Below are 21,565 nucleotides of genomic sequence, written 5' to 3'. Positions count from 1 at the left end.
TTTAGCAGTCATAATCGTTAGTTGAAAAAGTAATTACCTCAGGCAGCTGATTAAAACACCCCTTGACATGACAGGGCTTCAAAGAAAAAGAAAATGGCCCATATGAAGTTACGTTTTTGTCCTTAATAATCTCCTAGGGAGATAATTTTTATCTTCTCTTTGAAATAACTTCACAGCATGTTAGAATTGAAAAAGTACCCAAAAGTTATTGATAAAGTGCTATCAAAATTATGTAGAGTATTTTTTGCTTGCTGGCAGTTCAAAATGCGTTTTTGTCACAAGGTATGAAAATATCACATAGGAGAAAAGTCAGGAGAAAAAGTGTACTTCATATGGGCCTATGTCAACAAGCAGCTGTGTCCCTTCTAGGAATGCTCATTCCCATGAATTGAAATTTCCACATTTCTCATCGGAAATCGCATTTCCGCATCGGAATGGGGAAATCATAGTGCAGTAAGTGGAAATGGCGGAAATTGCCACAGAAATTCTGCTATATTGATACTTAGTCATTTTAAGCCAATCAGAAGACTTGAAATGAATAAGCCAATCAGAGAATCAGGATTTGTAGCTGTACCGATATTCGACTTCTGATTGGCTTAAAATTACTGGAATGAATAAGCCAATCAGAGAATCAGGATTTGTAGTGCGGTAAGCAGTAGGCAGAAATTTCCGTAGAAATTGGTGAAAAGCGGAAATCCACGGAAATTGGAATACAGTCGATATACCGCAGAATACCAATGGAATAAAGTAGTAGCGGAAACCGGCATTTGCGGAAAGCAGAATTTCCGCGGAATCGGACTTTGGCACTTCCGACCAACATTGGTCCCTTTCGTAAAAAAAAGTTACCATAAGTAGAGAGTTTAAGACTAGGGATTTACAATCCCTATTTGTAAAAGAGTCTCATTAAAGGGAAGGTCCAAGCAAAAAAAAAAAAATGAGTTTTACTTACCTGGGGCTTCTACCAGCCCCATGTAGCCATCCTGTGCCCTTGTAGTCACTCACTGCTGCTCCAGTCCCCCGCTGGCAGCTTTCTGACCTCGGAGGTCAGGGCCACATTGCATACATTTTTACGCATTCCAGCTAGTGCAGGAACAAAAATGTACGCGTTGCACCACTAACGCGTAAAAATGTATGCGTTAATGTTCCTGCACTAGCGGGAATGTGTAAAAATGTACGCAATTCGGCCCTGACCTCCGAAGGTCAGAAAGCTGCCAGCAGGGGACTGGAGCAGCAGTGAGTGACTACGAGGGCACAGGATAGCTGCATGGGGCTGGTAGAAGCCCCAGGTAAGTGAAACTCATTTTTTTTTTTGCTTGAACCTTCCCTTTAAAGTATAATTGTACTCACAAATGTGACAACAGCTAACAACAGTCTTCCCCCTGTTTTTAGCATAGGCAGACTTCTTTCAGGCATTTTCTTACCTTGGCTCTGATGCACAAAACTTTCTTTATCAGTATTTTTGCTTTATTTTTTCTCCTGTAAGGTCACTTTTCAAAACGTTACAATCACAATCCACTTGGCCAAACAGTATTCTACATTGATAGGTGCATAGAAGGTTTTATAGCGAAGGAGGGAAGGAAAGTAATGGAAGGTTCCATGCATGAAGGCCTTAGTGTTAGGTCAAGGTTAAGTTGTTACACAGTACACAAGAAACAATACATTTATTCCATGAAAGTGATAGTACTGTGCTGGTATCTACCCAAAACTGAACTTTTTTGTTTTGTTTGGACAAATCTATTAAAAAGGATCTGTCCCATCAGAAATGTGTTTAATGCAAATTATGACATTTTCTCATTCACATTATGTGCCAAGCGAACACTTTCCAGATGTTCTTCTATGCATAAAGTCTTTCTAAAATGTGAATAGAAAATATGTCCTCAGTCAGTCACTTTATGACATGCATAGTCTTGTAAATACTCTAGTTTTACATATATGTCCCTCTGGTCTTCCCTTACCCCAATAGCAGAACCAGTTTCAGCTAACTTCCACTCTGTTACAATGCTATGCTAAGCCTACTGATCACTTTCAAATTGTACCCATCAGCACATTTATTCACTATTCTGGTGAAGGAGAGAAATGTTGTAGTAAAATAAATGATGGGATGTTGTAAATAGCCACCATAGTCCTGAGGTAATAAAGACGTAAACCAGTCCAGATGGTATGAAATTCTATGGAGTCTACTGGACCTACCTTGATCCAGCATGGATGTAAGTGTCAAAAGCGCAACATAAGTTAATGTTAATGTCCAGTATTCAACCTTGATGCTTGGAACGTAATTCCTTACTTTATTTGTGAAGTATCATAGTAAAAGAGTGTGCAATGTTTCGTACTTCATCTGCCCTTTATCGAGTACTCCTTGATAAAGGGCAGATATAGCCTAAAACATTGTGTAACCCTTGCTTTAAGACAGAAATAAAGAGATGGATATTTTCCAAACTTGAAGCTTGAGTTGAAGACATTCACTTTTGACACCACTGGATGCCGCCAGAAAGTCAGGCCAGCTGATTGTATGGAAGGTGGTAATTTGTGGGATCTTAATTTAGGTGAGAAACATGTCATAGCTTGCATTAAACTGCCTATGGCAAAAGATATGATAAAGGGACAGGTCCTATTATTTATATAACCCCAAAACGCATTATTGCCACTTATTCAATTGACTTTTTCTCCTAAGTTTCCCCCTAGATCTTATTCTCACACCTTATTAATAAAATGCCTTTTAAGCATAAGCAAGAAAATACTCAGAATAATTTTGACAACACTTTTTCTCCTACTTTTTGGTACTTTTTCAATTGCAGAGTGCTAAAAAGTTATTTAGAGCAGAAGATGAAAAATTATCTCTATGCAGAAAACTTAGCAGAAAAAGTGAATTGCATAATAAGGACTATTGGCTCAGAAATAGTGAACCTTTAGCACTTTGTAGTGAGTCCATTTGGAGTGCCAAAGACTCACTTTGGCATTGTCCTCATATCCCCCTCCTCTACGCGGCATAATTGTACTTCATGCTTCTTTTCTAACAGGATTGAGATTCGCTCTCTTGGAAAGATCAATAAAGGAGACGAACTCACTGTGTCCTATGTAGACTTCCTCAATCTCAGCGAGGACAGACAGAAACAGCTGAAGAAGCAGTACTACTTTGACTGCACATGTGAGCACTGCAGCAAGAAGACCAAAGACGACCTGCTGCTGGCTGTCAACGATGGAGAAAACAAGGTAGAGTAAAACGGGTTGATGTTAGCCAGATTCCTGCTTGTGTTAGTGACGGTGTCCAAGGATGTTGGAAAACAAGTTCTGCTATGTTGTGTTACAAGCCGTTTTATTTATAATGTGTCGATTTTTCCCTTGGTGAAGGAAAATCAACAAACTCTAAAAGGAGACTGGGTCTTTACGAGGAACATGGCTGATCACATTTATTTACATACACACAACACTTGTGAATGGACAAGTGACTGATGACAAGTGACTGATATCAGGATTTTTTCCTGATCCAATTGGCTGATCAACTCAAATGACTGTTGGGCAGATATCGTGCAGTCCGCCAGATGTGTACAATGTAGTTCAAACGACATTGTCCTACAGCATGCGTGCATGTCATGTGAAATGTCACTTTCGCACACAGTATTTAAATTTACATAGTCATTTGGAATATCGCTATGTGGACAAAGTCATTTGAAAGACATCATTTCTTTTTGGCAGTGATAATGTTGTTTGCGCCACATTACTTGTTAGTTTGCCGCAACTTTATTCTAGTGTGTGTGAACCTTATATCAAACACCTGATCTTCATGCTTGTTCAGGTTCTATGACTATGTACAAGTAACAATCTGCATTGTTTAAAACAAAATAAATATGGCAGCCTCTTTATCCCTGCCACTTCAATTTCCTTTAAATACACTGAGAATCTAGTGCAGTGGTCCTCAAACTAAGGCCTGCGGGCCAAATGCGGTCCCCTGAGGCTTTTTTACTGGCCCCCCATACAAAAATGTATTACTTATAGATGCGGTCAGCTACATCTTTAAATATTGGTGGTCTGCATATAGAATAGCAGTGCTGGCACCACCCAGCCACATGGAAGCCAGAAAGCAGTAATTTGCTGGTTTCCAATCAAATTCCACATCAGGTGACACTGCTGTCCAATGGACTGCAGGTTGTCATCTGGGTATGCTTCACTGTGTGGCCCACAAAGACTTCCACATCATTTAATGTATACTCTGGCCCGACAGCAGTCTGAAGTATGTTGACCCGGCCCTCGACCCAAAACGTTTGGGCACCCCTGATCTAGTGTGTAACCAGAGGCGTAACTGCAGGGGAGTGGGGGGGGGGGGCCCAGAACTGTAAGGGAACCCCAGATACTACTTCACTGCCTCGGATAAAGGGGTCCAATTTTCATGTGGCTACATTTGTTATGGGTTTTAAGATTATGATGGTCACACTTGTTTTATGAGCCTTGTAAGATGGGCCTCCAGGCTGTGAGGGTCACCAGGTGTAGACAAGGAAGGGGTGTGGATATTGGGGGGTCCCAATCAAAGTTTTGCTATGGGGCCCCATAATTTATAGTTACGCCCCTTTGTGTAACCATCCATACCAGTCAATCAGATTTCTGATTACCAAATCTGGCTTAGTGAAAATCAAGTTGTCGTTGGTTGAACAGCATTTCACATGTATTTGTAGACTTGTGTAACATGTTGGCTATAATCTGTCACTACAGAGTAACTGATCTTTCCTTTTACATTGTAGCCCTCAGAAAGTGAAGTTAAAGAGGTCATCCAGTTCTCAAAGAATACCTTGGAAAAAATAGATCAAGCCCGCTCTGAAGGACTCTATCATGAGGTGGGTCTAATTTTCGATGGTCCAATTTTAAATAGAAAATACTAGTGATGAGCACAAATTTCTCATAGTCGTAATTTTGTATTGTGATTTTCAATTTACGATGCAAAATTTTAGTGCAACATTTTGGGAAAATTTGTAATAAATTTCGCATATAAACGTAATCCATCCATAATTTTGTGTAATTTCTTGCTGACTTTAGCGGTTAATAGCAAAGCCCCCATTCATGCTATCAACACCAAAATTGCTATGTATGTTAAAGGACTTACGAGGCCTGATTTGTAAAAAATAAATAAAAAAAGTTAGATACCTGTGTGTGTTTGCAAGGCACGGAGGACGCCGTCTGCGCCCTCCGTGCCGTTTCGCCTGGTCCCCGCCGCTGAACAGCCCCCCGAACGGACCCCGACCACCCGGCCAGGGTCGTGCTCCCCAGCCTGTACCAAGATGGCCGCCGGAGCTGGCCGCGGCTGCGCAGCTCTAAGGCTAACAGTAGCGTGGATCGGGGAGTTGGCCTTAGAGCTGCGCAGCCGCACTCGGGGCTATGCGGACTGCGCAGCCGCGACCAGCTCAGGCGGCCATCTTTGTGAAGGCTGGAGAGCCCAACCCGGACCGTGCGGTCGGGGGACGTTCGGGGGGATATTAAGCAGCGAGGACCCGGCGGAACGGCACGGAGGGCGCGGACGGCGTCCTCCGTGCCTTGCAAACACACACAGGTATCTAACTTTTTTTTATTTATTTTTTACAAATCAGGCCTCGTAAGTCCTTTAAGGGAAATACTGGGAAAAAGTCAAAAAGACATTGACGTTTTTGAGAAAATTGATTTTAAAAATGCAAAGCAAACCATTTTTCCTTACATTTTTAAAATCGATTTTCTCAGAAAGTACAAGGATCTTTTTGAAAAATTATTTTATTTATTTGTTTCCAGTATTCTTCTTATGTAGCAATTTTGGTGTTGACAATAGCATGTATGGGGGCCTTACTATTCACTGCTAAAATCGGCACAAAATTATGGGAAAATTATGCAAAAATGTACGTCAAATACGAAATCACTTGAATTTACAAATCATAATTACATATAGTATAATTGTGAAAAATGTACGCAAAATTTTGCATAATCGTAATTAGCTGTTTACGATCATCACTACAAAATAAAATATTTTTTAATGGAAGCTTGAATTATAGTTATTATATTAATAAACATGTATAGAAAAAATTCCAGTAGGTTGCTTGCCTCAAAGTCAATCATTAAATCATTCCTAATTTAACCATTTCTGGACTGGACAGCTCTGGCCGCTTTAAGTCCAGAGCTGTTTCTGCCGTTTTTAGTACTGTGATTGGCTCACAGCAATCACAAGGTCAGGAGCCTGACCATTATGCAGAAGCTCTGATGTCAGCAGAGCAAGCAGGTGCAGCGACGGGAACAGCGAGAGGAAAGAGACCACACAGCCGGGATGATCATCAAGGTCCAAAAGAGGTTAAGAAATATAAAATTGTTTTTTTTAGTGTATATATCCTATAGGCGCACTGTGGCCCATATGCAATTAACTTTTTCTCCTAGGAGATAATTGTTCAACTTCTTTTTTACATAACTTTTCAGTACTTTACAACTGAAAAATTACTAAAAAGTAGGTGGAAAAGCACTATCAATTTTGTTTTGAATATTGTCTTGCTTGCTGGTGGCTTATAAAACACGTTATTGACAAGTTGTGAAAATCTCACCTAGGAGAAAACTCAGGAGAAAGTGAATTGCACATTGGGACCCATATGCAATTCGCTTTTTCTCCCAAGTTTCCTCCTAAGTGATATTTTCTCAACTTGTCATCAAATGCCTTTTCAGCCGCCAGCAAGCAAGAAAATACTCCAAATAAATGTGATTGTACTTTTTCCTTAACTTTTTGGTACTTTTTCAATTGCAAAATGCTAAAAATATTGTTTAAAGATAAGATCAAAATGATCTCCTAGGAGATAACTGAGGTGAAAACGTTAATTGCATATGGGCCCGGGTCTCTCATAAGTTTGGAAACACCCTGGTATTAAAGTCCGGTTTTACAGTTCTTTTTGTGTTGCAGTGCAATGCTCCTGCTGCAGGAAGTAAGTCACTGATATTCCCTGGGGTTCCCCTCGAGCTGCGCATGCATACCGTGATGTACCGCGCTCCATTGTTTACACTTACTGCAATGCCCATAGACTTCCACTAGCCCAAGAACCATACATTAAGCGTGGTGCTTGCGTTATAGCGCTACAGTCCTTGCAGTGCATTGGATACATCCGGTGCACTGCAACGGACCGCAGTAGGTGTGAAAGTCTCAGTAGCCTTTCATTGCTTTTGCAGCCCCTTGCAGTAAAACATGGTAACACAATGCAGATTTTGACTCCTAGTGTAAAAGGGACCTCAAAGAAAAATTGTTTAGCGTTTTGATGCGATGCGCTGTCTAGTTGTACAAAACAATCCCAAGCTACATTGTGCGTCTCTGCAGGCAGCAGCGGTGCAACCGATAGTAGAACAAATAGGCATGTAAAGTAATATGGATAGAGAAACAACGGATGACAGTTTTTGGAACTTGTGCAAAATGCAGAATAGGACATCAGATGGTACCAGTGTGTTTCAGAGTTGGCGTCAGACTTGGTGTTGGACATCTTCTGGTCTGAGGCTATTTTGGAACAGACAAAGCTGGTGACTTGCATGGTGTGAAAGGCATGCTGAATGAGAATGGCAACCATTCCATATAGCTACACCACACCATTCCTTCCAGCTTACCTCTAATTGCTGCTAACCTTTCCATCCAACAAGACAGCGATCCCGGCATACTTCTAAGCTGTGTAGAGAAAAGCTATGTGTTATGGAATGGCCTGCACAGTCACCTGACCCCAATCCCATACACTTGCTCCGAGAAGAGCTGGATGGCAAATGTCCAGTTGGCCACCTTTAAAGAACTCCTTCAAAGCCAATCACAGTAATCACAGTGCCCAATAGGGAAAGGTCAGCTCTGGTCCGAGGACATTAAAGAGGATCTGAGGATATTAAGTTCTACTTACCCGGGGCTTCCTCCAGCTTCTGGCAGCCGATATGTCCTTCACTGCAGCTCCGCTGTCAGCTGGTGCCCTGGGTTCCCCTCCATTGGAGATGCTGACCTCACCAGGTTGGCAATCTGCGCCTGCGCGAGCATGCACCTGCGCCACTCGCAATCGCGCTCACGTGGCTTGAAGAGTTCTGGGCAGATGCAGTATGCCTGCGTCTGTGCAGAACGCTCTAGGGCACATGAGCGCGATTGTGAGCAGCTTGGGCACACTCGCGCAGGCGCCAAAGATGCCGAACTGGTGAGGTCAGCAACTGCAACGTAGGGGACCCCAGAGCTGCGGTGAGGGACATATCGGCTGCCAGGGGCTGGAGGAAGCCCCAGGTAAGTAGACTTGTTTTTTTATTTTTTTTAAGCTCGGACATTCCCTTTAAGGTCACTAGTGATTGGGTGTGTTTATGAAGCTTTAAGTATGTTTTAGAAATGTAAATTGGTATGACGTTTCCAATCTTCTGGCAGGCAGCATACACTTATCCTTTAATATTGTAGGTGGCAACAGATTAACTAATACAGTATATTCTTGTGTTTTGGGAAGTAACAAAATACAGCACACAAGATGAAACAGTGTCTGTTTTCATGACTTCCGTGTGGCAAGGACACAATACACAGTAGTAACCACTGACCCATCCATCAGATCAGATATTAGACAGCTCCTATGCCAAGAGATCTGGAGTGCCAAAATGTATAGCATTGTGTCATATTATGTATTTTATTGTCTGTATGTAACCAGCTCGTGGATAAAGCTGAGCTTTACTTGCTTTATACGACTTGATTCAGCTAGCAACACCCACACAGGTGTACTGGCACAGCAGCTAGGGGAGGGAGTGATACCACACAATAGATATTGGAAGGAAAGGAATTAGTATTCGGCATCTACTAGATCCTCTGATTTGTGTAAACTAGTTTAAAATAGCTGGCCACAAGTTCAAAATTAACATTGAGAAATGTGCACTCCATACACAGCGGGCAGGGGAGAACTGTGATTGTGCTAATAATCTTGTAAACTTTCTATATCGTTAAAAGTGGGATTATACTCCCAAAATGAAAATTTCAGTAACTAATCTTAGATATATATAAAAACATTTGAAAGAATCCCCAAATATTCTCTGTATGTAAAAACATTTATATTCCCTGCAGAGAGCAGTAGAAGCTTGCTTATCTCTGGCTACTCTGCAAATGTTTGCTGGCCAGGTGACACTCTCTGCCTGTGACTTGATTCTTCTCCTTCCTCCATCCCTCCCTCTGCCGAATAGACACATCACCCTGGCAACAGCTGAGTCACTCCAGCAGAAAATGAGGGGAGCAGAGTGAAGACACAGGCACAGAGAGAATCTTGCTGGCAATGATTACATTTGCCAATTAATCAGAGAGAAGCAAGCCTGTACTGCTCCCTGCAGTGAAAATAAACCATTTTACACATGGGGATTGACTGGGAATGGGGATTTGTAATGTTCTTTTATGTACCTAATGGTGCACATACATGGTACAATGTTTTCATCCAATCTTACCATTTCTATGTAATATAAGGGAACTGCCTAAATCATCCTTTCAGTATATTCACTTAATTTACCCTTATACTACATAGAAACGGTAAAATTGGATGAAAAAAACTGTACCATGTATGGGCATCATAAGAGTAGTTACTGAAATAGTAGTTTTGGAAGTATAATCCCACTTTAGATACAGCTAATAGCTGCTTAACAAGGGGAAAAAGAATCAGGAAAGGTTTGTGTAACGATCGGTGTCAGCTCACAGAGAGGATCTGATTATTGGTGATCTGCAGTATCACCAAGAATACAGATCTATACCTGATTATGGATAATCTGCAGAATCACCAATAATACAGATATAGTGCTAACCTCTGGACACCTCTAAATAAGTATATAGTGAGTGTTTGGTGTAACAGTATGACTTTGAGTAACCCACCTGATGAGCAGGTGGCCCTAGGCAGTACAGGAAGTACTGCTATTGAGAGTACCGAAACCTTCCAGCAGCCTGAGACTCTCCAAGGGGTGGAGTCAGTCTGAAGGTAGGAAGAACCAGAGAGTGAGTGACATCTGGAGGTGGATGTCACTGACAGATCTGGAGACTATCTCTTAAATGGAGAGAGATAGCTCTCGAGGTCGGGCAAGCCAGGTCGGCAACACACGGACAGACAAAGTACAAAAGACAGAAGGATGATTCGGTATCCAGGGCAGGCAGGGTTTGGCAATGGTATATCAGATATGTGTGGTACCGAATCAGAAAGCAGAGGGATAGTCAGGAAAGCAACAGGTCATAACAAATATCAAGCAATGCCTAGTCTTGGGTGTGAGGTCCGTGGTCTCTACACCCTGGAACTAGTCTGATGTATAACAGAATGATAACACAGGTTCCCTAGTCTTGGGTGTGAGGTCCGTGGTCTCTACACCCTGGAACTAGTCTGAAGTATAACAGAATAATAACACAAGTTCCCTAGTCTTGGGTGTGAGGTCCGTCGTCTCTACACCCTGGAACTAGTCTGAAGTATAACAGAATAATAACACAAGTTCCCTAGTCTGGGGTGTGAGGTCCGTGGTCTCTACACCCTGGAACTAGTCTGAAGTATAACAGAATAATAACACGAGTAATCTGGCTCAGTGTGAATCCCCAGGTCCTCCTGGTTCAAACACACTGTAGGATCTGACTAAGGTCTGAGTGCTCCTACGTAGTGATCGCAACGGCAGACCATTTGAGAGTGGCCAGCAGTAACCATATATAGAGCAGTGCTCTCTGGCGCCGCCCTAAAGTGATCAACCAATGGTTACCAGCTCTGAGGTCAGCTGACCAGCCTGGTCAGCTGATCCCCCCTTGGCCATCATAAAAGCTCTGCCTTTCAGCGCGCGCACGTGTATTCCTAAACCTATGTGAACTAACAGGCTCAGCCACCCCAGCTGCACGCTGCTGTGTGCAAACCACCGCGCTGGACGCGGAACCAGCCGCCTCGCCATCAATACATGCGGCAGCTTTTCCGCGTTCTGCCATGTCACTAGATGCACGCTTCCGCGTGCAGACCGCCGCGTTGGACGCGGAATCAGCCGCCTTGCTGCTAGTACACGTGGCGGCTTTTCCGCGTTTTCTCACAGTTTGAGTTTTGTTCTTTTTCGGCTACCCCCACTTCAGTTAGGGAGTTAATAGAAGGGTCCCACACTTAAAGGACCACTATCACGAAAAAGTGTAAAATTCAACCACTTCAGGATTCTGCGTACGCATAAGTACGCCCCTGAATCCTGAAGCGGTTTCCATGGAAACAGCCGCTCGTTTCCATGGAAACCACTTTCCATGGAAACGGCCGCACATACGGCGCTGCTGCGCAGCAGCGCCGTAGAGGAGATCTGCGATCCCCGGCCTCTGATTGGACGGGGATCGCCGGCATCTAATAGGCGGAAGCCTATCTGAGGCGGCGCAGGACGGATTTCCGTCCTGCGCAGCCCATAGTGAAGAGGGGAGGGAGGGAAGGAGGCAGAGAGAGGAATAGCGCTGCGGAGGGGGGCTTTGAGGAGCCCCCCCCGCTAGTCACAGCAGCGTGGCGGCGATCAGACCCCCCCAGCAGGACATCCCCCTAGTGGGGAAAAAAGGGGGGAAGTCTGATCGCCCTGCCTGATATCTGATCTGTGCTGCGGGCTGAAGAGCCCCCGCAGCACAGATCAGGCTGAAATCCAGAAATCCGGAAGTGGTTAAAATGAGTGTAAACATAAACAAATAAGAAGTATTTTTCTTCCAGAGTAAAATGAGCCATAACGTCCTTTCTCCTATGTTGTTGTCACTTAAGTAGTAGAAATCTGACAGAACCGGCAGGTTTTGGACTAGCCCATCTCTCCATAGGGGATTCTCAGCATGGCTTTCATTTTTTGTAAAGTTGTTCCCTGAAAAAGATTTATACAAAGATGCTAGCCAGCCTCCCTGCTCACCATACACTTTTTTGACAGTTGGACAGAGCAACTGCCTCTCACTAAATGCTTTTGAAAATAAACAAAATGCTGAGAGTCCCCTATGCGGAAATGGGCTAGTCGCAAACCTGCCAATTCTGTCAGAATTCTACTACCTACTGCAAGTGACAGCAATATAGCAGAAAGGTAATTTATGGCTCATTTTACTCTGGAAGAAACATACTTCTTATTTGTATATGTTTACGTGTATTTTAAATTTTACGATTGTTCACGATAGTGGTCCTTTAATGACATTTCCTCACCCAGAGCAGTCCGTATAGGTCAGCTGTAGGCTTTATAGGTCAGTGCCACCATATTGTCTCAATAGCTTGGAACTGACACCGAATAAGGAATAAATCCCAGAGGGCAATGGGTTACAGTGAAATTGTGCTTGTCTCCCATTTCCGGTGATTAGGTGGTGAAACTTTGCCGTCAGTGCCTGAAGAAGCAGGAGCCAATCCTGGCAGACACAAACATTTACATGCTGAGGATCCTGAGCATCTCCTCCGAGGTCCTGTCTTACATGCAGATGTTTGAAGAGGCTGCGGAAAATGCCAAGAAGATGGTGGACGGATACTTGTAAGTGATTGCAAAGGCTACTGTATACCAGTAACACATGGGCCCCATATTTCATTCACTTTTCTCTTGAGTTTCTACCAGGAAATCTTTTCACACCTCTATCAATGCAAAAAGTCTAGAACTGGCCCTGGCTACGCCTATTTTTTAAAACTGAGTCTCAAGCAACCAGAAAGCACACTTTTCTGACATCAGCCGATCCCCGATAACCAAGACTCTACTGTATATAAAACAAACATTTACAAGTCAAGTGAACTATAGATATGCTTTAAAAAGCTAAAATACTATATGTTTTTTTTTCTTCATAATGAACACAGGAAAATATACCACCCTAATAATGCCCAGCTTGGCATGTCCGTGATGAGAGCAGGAGTCACACACTGGCATGCTGGGATCATTGAAGTGGGACACGGAATGATCTGCAAGGCCTACGCCATCCTGCTGATTACACATGGACCCACACACCCTATTACCAGAGATCTGGAGGTCAGTAGTACTGGATTCACTCTGCAAACCACTTACTTGTTACATCACTTCATTCAAATATGGCACAATTCTTGGCAACAGAAACGGAGGACATGGTGAAAATATTCAAATACCACAGGTTACCCTCAGTGTAAAAGGATCCGGGATCTCAAAGACATGTGTACTGTACCTACAGGTGTCATGTGGGTGATTAAACTCACAGAGGGGGGTTGCAAATACGCAACCACTTGTATGCGCTTTCAGATAGGTACACCTTGAAAGCCTACCTGAACTGAGAGAGATATTAATGCTGACGTATTTATTTCCTTTTAAAGAAAACCTGAACTGAAAATTAAAAGTCAAAATAAGCATACACAAGTCATACTTACCTTCCATGTAGTCTACTCCTCAGTGTCTTTCTCCTGTCCCGCGTCCGGTTTGTTCACTGTGATCAAGGGAATTTTCCGTCCTCCATTTTGAAAATAGCCATTACCCCATAACAGCTTTCTGGTCAGCACACTGTTAAACTGTAACATCGCCCACTTGAGCCATAGGGAAACATGGACATTACTTGGTACATCAGTTTTCCTCTTAGCTATAACTGGCAGCAACTGATATTTTAGTGACAGCAACTGATATATTTCAGATCTGACAAAATATTGTCAGAACTGGAAGGGATAATTGTCAGAAGAAAATGGTGAGCTTCTGAGAGGGACTGATGGCAAGGTAACTATGTAATGTTCATTTGAAGTTACCTCATGTGTTTATTTTAAGTATTTTTACTCAGTACAGGTTCTCTTTAAACAATACAGATTTCCTGGCTGTCTTGCTGAGCCTCTGTCTCTAAAACTCTTAGTCATAGATCCTGAACAAGCATGCAGATCATGTGTTGCACTGACGATTGACTTGCTTGTTTCAGGTGTGTGATTTAGACACTGCTGATGCATGGATGATCAGCAGGAGAGCCAGGCAACTTGTATATTTTTTTAAAGGAAACAAATATGGTAGCCCTATATCCCTCTCAGTTGAGGTGTACATTAAAGGGAATGAAGCAAGCGGCTGCTTGCAAAACAGCTGTCAGGCCTATGCCTATGTGGTTGAATCTGTCTGTTGGGGATGCAATAAATGGTGGGATATTTACAACGCATCTTCTTCTTCTTTATCTGCGTACATTAAAGGGAACCAAGAGCCATCTTTTTTTCCCCTGGCAATAGCAATAGGAACTACCATGTTTTCCCCTCCCATTCTAGCTGCCCATTATTTATCCAGGGGAAGATGTTTTCACAAGCCCCCTAGTGGCTGGACCACACAATGCCTTCCAATCGGTTTCAGCACACAGACCATGAAATTTGTGGTCGCAATCGGTGTGCAGAAACCACTGGGATTTTAGCAGCAGACCGACTAGAAGGGAGCATGTGAGTTACAGTAATACAATTTACACACTATTTCAGGGTATAACTGCCACCACTCCTACAGAAGGGTAGGAGTCCTAACTATACTGAGACTAATACCTGCAAACAAAACGGTTAAGCACACTCTATGTTATCTAGCTATCAACAATAGTAGTGACTCTTCAGAAGCTAGAGTTCAGTTTGTGCGGCTGAATAGCAGGCGTAGCTGAACAAATGAAATGACTTTTTATAAAGTCTTTATTATAAATGCAATATAAATAATTAATATATACAGAAAATCATTAAAATCAACAATTACAGAGACATTAGTAGCGCAGTATGAAAATAAAAATGGAAGAAAATCCGTATACTTAAGGTCAGGTGAAATATGTAATTTCTGGGAAAACACGTGCAGTTCTTTGTTTCAGTTCAGGAGCCAAGGTTTAGACAAGATGGCCGATACTCTTCCTCCAAGCAGCGGCAGGCTCCCATGAAGATGGAATTGGAGGAATGAAGGAGGAGGCCCTGGCAAACACTTTTGAATAAACCACAGTTCTGGTTGGAGGCTCAGGTTTAGCCCAGGGGCTGGACAGGGTGCGGTTAACCTCCTGGGGGGGGGGGGGTTCTAGTGCCCACCAAATATAAAAGCTTTCATATCTCGGCTTACGCTTCCTGCACACACATAACAGTCACAGATTCATATTCCTCAGAATACGCCAGTTCATATGACATCAACACAACCTTGGGACAGTCACAGACAAAAGGGCTTCATGAAAAGACTTCCTCTAGCAGCTATGAAAGCTAGATTTCCAAAAGAAGACCCCCCTAGACATAAAATAGTGATATGGAAACGCAACGACAGTTGGTTCAGGAAACCGATTGCGATTGCCTTTTCTGGTCTCACGGCTCTTCTGTGACAGATGTGAAGACAGCATTTGGACTTCTGTAAACCCTTTTAAGCACAGTATTCTATCTACCCACCCCCCTGCTGATGAAAGCTTTTGTTTGCTCTCTGCTATTGTGTGCAATAAAATAGTTACTTCAGTCCTTATCTGCCTTAAACTTCTGAGGCCGGTTGGACAGGCTGTGCAAGTAGGGTAATAAAACCCTCTGCTAAACTTTTAAATGTAAAAAGAAGAGGTAAAATTAAAGTTTTTTTTTATCAATGAGCCACACTGTTGGCATGCATATTTTAATGTGCTATTTAGATGCACTGAGTGTTAAAAAAAAAAAAGGTGCTTGGTTCACTTTTTTGTGTGGATGCTGTAATATTTCTGACCACCAGATGGAGTCTTATGTCTCATATTGAGTTGTTACAATAAAACAGGGCTCTGAAATAAGTTGCCGCTTGTAAATGTTGTTCATTGGTTCATTGCACTTTATACAGAGTATAAGCAGGCCAGGCAGGCCTGCAATCATTCTTCACCTGTAACCTCTCTAACATTCCTTTGCAGGTTATGAGGAACCAGACTGAAATGGAGCTCCGGATGTTCCAGCAGAATGAGTTTGTGTATTACAAGATGAGAGAAGCAGCTCTGTCCAACAAACCCATGCAGGTTATGGCAGAGCCCAGCAATGAGGAACCGATTGCCAATTTCCATAAGAAACAGTAGACGGTGATCATGATGATTTCCTGTTCATCTGACCTACCTGGACATAGGACAAGCAGCCTGGCCACTGTACACAATGCAGGGATCCCTTATTTCTCTCAAACCAGAATTACAGTCAACATTTCACCTCTATTCCAATAGATTTCCTACACTGTTAGAACTAGCAAGAATATAATTCTGTTTAACAAAAGTACCTGAAATGGTTGATAAATCTTAAAGTAGCCATTCATCTAGCGATGATGGGCAAATTCAACCAAGGAACAAATCTCTTTCTGATTGAATCTGATCGGAGAGAGATTTGTCAGCGGCCCATACACCGCAGGCCGATTCCCAATCAATTTCATGCTGAAAACGATCAGGATCAGCCTTGTGGCGCCGCCTCGCCGACCCTATGCTTTCCCCCTAATGTTAAATGACACATTTAACATTAGGGGACGGTGCCTAGGGTTTTGTCGCGTTCGTCACTCATCCCGATATCACACGCAGCTATTGCCGCGCAACCAATCGAGTAAGTTGGCCCTACATCTTGCAGCATGAGCGATCGATTAATGCGAACAATTTCGGCCCGAAATAGGTCGCATTGTCGGTCGGACATGCACTTGGTGGCCCCCGATTTTCACCAAATCGATCATAATAATCGAATCGGATGGTTTATCGCCCGTTAAGTCGCCTGATGTATGACTACCTTTACTTTCACTATTTCCTGGAGCCTTATCAAGTGATTCCACTACAGGAAGCAGCACTACCCCCAGCTCACACTGCTGCAAGGAATTTGTCCTTTGATGCAGTGGAGAGCAGGAGATAAGACTGTTTGCTTTGTAGACAGAGGAGATAACTTATTTACCATAGTTAAACAGGCACTGTAGGACTAAATTATTCACAACCCTATTTTTTATTAATTATCCATGGTTTCAGCTTCAGAAAAACTTCCTATATCTATATATTGCTGTATATTGTTATGTAGCCCCTCCCTCCCAGTGATCACAGCCTAGGCTGTTTAGCTGAGCACAATTCTCCTCCCACTCTGGGATACCAATTATTTTTTCTACTGACTTCATAACACTTATGATTAATTTTAGAATGTGATTCCGGGAGAGGAAAGGACTTGGAAAGATTTTATAATGGGCAAAGACTGACTACATAATTTATAAGTTAATATTGTAAAGGAAAAAAATGAACTTTTTCAATTAGTACGTTATTTTTACTACGGCTGCTTTTTACCATCTGCATTGTTCATGAACAACTTTAATTCCAAAGCTTTTTCTGAACTGGGTATGACATAATAATAATAATAGTTCGAACATTTGTATGGAGATTTTCCCCTGTCGGAGTCAAAGCACTCAACCCTGCAGTGTTAGGAAGTCTTACCTTGAACTCCTTACTGAATAAATACTGACCTTAGCCAGGATTCAAACCCTGGTCTCCCATGTCAAAGTCAGTGCCTTTAACCAGTACACTATCCAACCACTACCATAAGCATGCAAGATAGCAGGGAGGTGAGTGGGAATTTGGTTTTTATACTAATGTCATTAGTTAAGGACAAAGGCAGGTAGGATAATGGCAATAAGGAGACAGATTTGTATTCTATTTTGTGCCAGACTCTACTTCTGATTAAATCTACTTTCACACTTACTGCATTTAATTGGTGTTCACTGATCAGGATGATTTTGACAGGAAATATCGATTGGGATTGATATATGACTGTTCTCCTGAGGTGTATAGCCTGCCTTATAATCCATCCTTTGTGTACAATTGCTGAGCGATAAGCATTCAGTGCTCCGTGCCCCTATACCTTATTTAATTGGTGCCAATGTATGTAAATTGAGATGCCACGTTTTACTAGTGACAATAAAGACTGCTGATGAATTGTAATTGTTCATTGTGTCTGGCGTCCATGTCACTGACATTACTGTGTAGGGGATGAATTCATACATTATAGACCAGTGGTCCTCAAACTAAGGCCCGCGGCCGAATGTGGCCCCCTGAGGCTTTTTTACCGCCCCCCCCCCCCCACACACACACACAAAACGTCTTACTTATAGATGCGGTCAGCTACAGCTTTAAATATTGGTGGTCCACTTATAGAATAGCAGTGCTGGCACCACCCATCCACATGGAAGCCAGAAAGCAGTCATTCGCTGGTTTCCAATCAAATTCCGCATAAGGTGACACTGCTGTCCAATTGGACAGCAGGTTATCACCTGGGTATGCTTCATTGTCTGGCCTGCAAAGACTTCTACATCATTCTATGTATACTCCGGCCCCCCAGCAGTCTGTTGTATGTTGACCCGGCCCTCGACCCAAAATGTTTGGGGACCTCTGTTATAGACAGTGGAATAGGTGATGGGGTTGCATAATATGACCGGACCCTAAATTATGTGATTATTACGGGTAAAGGTGACCATTAACGATACAGTTCTCCAGACAATAAATTGTCCGATTTGATTGTAATATCGATCGGAAATGATCGTTCGGCTAGCGGAAGGAAAGCTGCAATTTAATTCTATGCACACCAAGAGCGGTTCTGAGTGGTTTTTAAAATGGTTGCGGGGTGAAAGCCTCTTGGCTAATGAATGTGAATGGGATGGTGCACACCAGAGCTGTTTGTTTTTTCCCCAAACGCAATCTGGGGTCCTGCAGTGGATTTCTGAGGTGTTTCTGCCTCAATGTAAAGTATAGGAGAGTGGAAAATCGAAAATCAGAGCAATTTTCCAAGTGTTTTTGTGACAGAAGCTGTTCAGTTACAGCTGTACTATAACAAATCTGCTACACAAAAACACTCCAAAAAACGCTAGGCATGTTTAGAAAACCTCTCTAATCATGCCTAGAATCGCTCTGAAAAACAGCTTCAAAACCTAATAGCATTTGCGGATGCTTTCGCGGTTTTTGGTGTGCACTGGCCCTCAATGATGGATTCAATCTGTCTTTCGATCGATTGCCTGGAGAATTGTAACGTTAATGGTCATCTTCAAGCAAACCTGAAGTGGTAATAAACTTATGAGATAATGAATTGTATGTGTAGTACAGCCAAAAAATAAAACATTTGTAGCCAAGAAAAAAGTATCATGTTGTTTTCCATGTACAGGAAGAGTTAAGAAACTTCAGCTGTTATCTATGCAAAAGAGCTTCTCTGAGCTGTCCCACCAACTGGGTCGAATACAGTCCAGTTTTCTGAAGCACTTAAAGGAGTTATCAGGCAAACAAAAAAAGAGTATCACTTACCTGGGGCTTTTACTAGCTCCATGCAGCCATCCTGTGCCATCTTAGTCACTCACTGCTGCTCTGGTCCCCCTCCGTCAGCTTGTTTAGTTTTTGCCGACCTCAGGGTCGGCAGGCCGCATTGTGTACATTTTTACGCATTCCCGTAGGTGCAGGAACATTAACACATACGTAAAAATTTTGTGTTAACGTGAAACTTTTTTTTTTTTTTTGCCTGACAACTCCTTTAAAGATCCAAGAAACAGTGAGAGACAGCTTGGGATAAGGTTTTACTGCAGAAAAGTTCCAAGGGTCATTATTTCTGCTTTGTTTTATAGCTGAAAATATGTAGTGCGGTTTCTAAACTGTAGATGTGATGCAATGTTATATAAAGAAATCTATATATTATTATTTATTGTATTTATAAAGCGCCAACATATTACGCAGCGCTGGACAATAAATATATACAATGATACAAGGATGACAGACATAGGGTTATACAACATAGAACAAAGTTATACATGCAAATTGTACAAAATACATGATCATGCAATATGGGCTGGTTAGGTAGGCCCAGTAATACAAGTACAGGCTGTCATAGGACAGGAGCACATGATCCTGTAGATTACACTAGGGAGTGGAGGACCCTTCCAGAGGCTTACAATCTAAAGGGTGGGTGGAAACACTAGGTGATATTCCTTAGAGAGTTACTGTGTGGTAGGAGGTGGGTAGGCCATCATAAAGAGGTGGGATTTGAAGGCTTGCTTGAATGTGTTGAAAGGGGGAGCAAGTCTGATGGGTGGTGGAAGGGCATTCCAGAGGGTAGGGGCAGCTCTTGAGAAATCCTGCAGGTGGGCATGGGAGTGTGAAATGTGTGGGGTGGTGAGGCGAAGGTCGTTGGAGGAACGGAGGGGGCGACCTGGTGTATACCTGTGAACAAGCTCCGAGATGTAGGTAGGGCAAGTTTTGTGCACAGATTTATACGCCAGGCATAGAATCTTGAAACTTATCCTGAAACGGATAGGGAGCCAGTGCAGGGATTTACAAAGGGGAGATGTGGATGCAGAGCGGTGCGAAGAATGGATGAGTCTTGCAGCCGCGTTCATCACTGATTGAAGGGGGGCAGTGCGTTTCAGGGGGAGGCCAGAAAGGAGGGAGTTACAGTAATCAAGGCGGGAGATGATGAGGGCATGGATGAGCAGTTTGGTTGTGTCCGAGGTTAAGAAGGGGCGGATCTTAGAGATATTACAGAGGTGGAAATTGCAGGCTCTGGTGATGTTTTGGATGTGTGGGATGAAGGAGAGGTCAGAGTCCAAGGTTACACCCAGACAGCGGGCCTGGGCGGTAGGGAGAACTGAAAATAAAACTAAATATAACTGAAAATAAAAATATGAGACTTTGTTACTAATGTTCTATTCATTTTCCGTTCTTCACATACAATTCATTATATCATGAGTTTTGCTTCAGGTTAGCTTTGAGTTAACTTCTGTAAAATTTCTTAAGAAATCAAGAAAAATTAGCATTTATTCTGCAATAGTCTGTTTTCTAAAACTTTTCCAATACTACAAATCACCAGCAGATGGCAGAAATGCTGCAAAAACATTCTTATCTGTCTTTCCACTACCTTTATCTCACTAATTTCCATCTGTAATTGAATTTGACAACGTTATAAAATAGGTTCCAGGAACATTTAATTCCACATCTGATTGACCCAGAGGTATCTCTGGACTAGCAAGACACACATGAGCCAACAAAACTGGCTTGGATTTATTACAAGTTAGCTGCCATAAAAGCTGTTTCACACAAATGCCTGAACTTTATGATCTTGCAGTTCAGCCTCTGATCTGCCTGGCAACAAGCATTTTCTGTTTGCAATTGATGCAGCTAGATGGCAGCGTTTGTAACTAAGCTCAGGTGTGCATCCATGTGATGGGCGTCACCACACTGCCCAGCAGAGCGAACTTACCTGTCCAGCCAGCGCCCTCCTCCTTCAGTCTGTGTCCTGCCTACTTCATCCTTACTCGTGGCTCTTCTGAGGCAGGTGTGATAAAAGGGCACCTGGAAATTTGGGTGCTTAGGAAAGGCAAAATTAGAATAATGATAAATTTACCGATATTCTACTATTAAAGTGTAAAGGAGGATCATAAAATATATTTACTATTATTAAACCTAACCCTACCTTTACACAGAACCCTCCCAGACGCCTAACCCTAACTGCCCACCCCCCGCACAAACACCCAACCTGACGCTTAACCCAATCCACCCCCCCAGCACAAACCCCCTGACGCCCAACCCCTCCCCCCCTCCGCACAGACACCCTACCTGGGGAACAGTAAATTCGGGCGCCTGAGGCAAGTGGACAAATCGGGCGCCGCCATTCACTCCCATAATAAATATCGTTTAATGGGCGCCCGACAGGAAAAAAGGGCGCCGGAGAAAAATAACGTTTTATAAGCGGCGCCCGGAGACTTTTACTGT

General features: G+C 42.8%; 1 protein-coding gene across 2 annotated transcripts in view; it reads left to right on the top strand.

Annotated features, from left to right (window-relative positions):
• SMYD1 (SET and MYND domain containing 1) overlaps positions 1-17,761 on the top strand; it is a 63,684-nt gene extending 45,923 nt beyond the window's left edge. For both annotated transcript variants that reach the window (XM_068275194.1, XM_068275185.1), the window contains 5 exons: positions 3,018-3,210; positions 4,734-4,826; positions 12,263-12,426; positions 12,741-12,909; positions 15,734-17,761. In XM_068275194.1, coding sequence (XP_068131295.1) covers positions 3,018-3,210; positions 4,734-4,826; positions 12,263-12,426; positions 12,741-12,909; positions 15,734-15,892 — 778 coding nt within the window. In that variant the 3' untranslated portion in view covers positions 15,893-17,761. The remainder of the gene's footprint in view (positions 1-3,017; positions 3,211-4,733; positions 4,827-12,262; positions 12,427-12,740; positions 12,910-15,733) is intronic.
• The last annotated feature ends 3,804 nt before the right edge of the window (positions 17,762-21,565 follow it).

Source organism: Hyperolius riggenbachi, chromosome 1 (genome assembly GCF_040937935.1).
Source record: "Hyperolius riggenbachi isolate aHypRig1 chromosome 1, aHypRig1.pri, whole genome shotgun sequence".
Taxonomy (NCBI): Eukaryota; Metazoa; Chordata; class Amphibia; order Anura; family Hyperoliidae; genus Hyperolius; species Hyperolius riggenbachi.
This window is presented reverse-complemented; position numbering and strand designations above follow the sequence as displayed.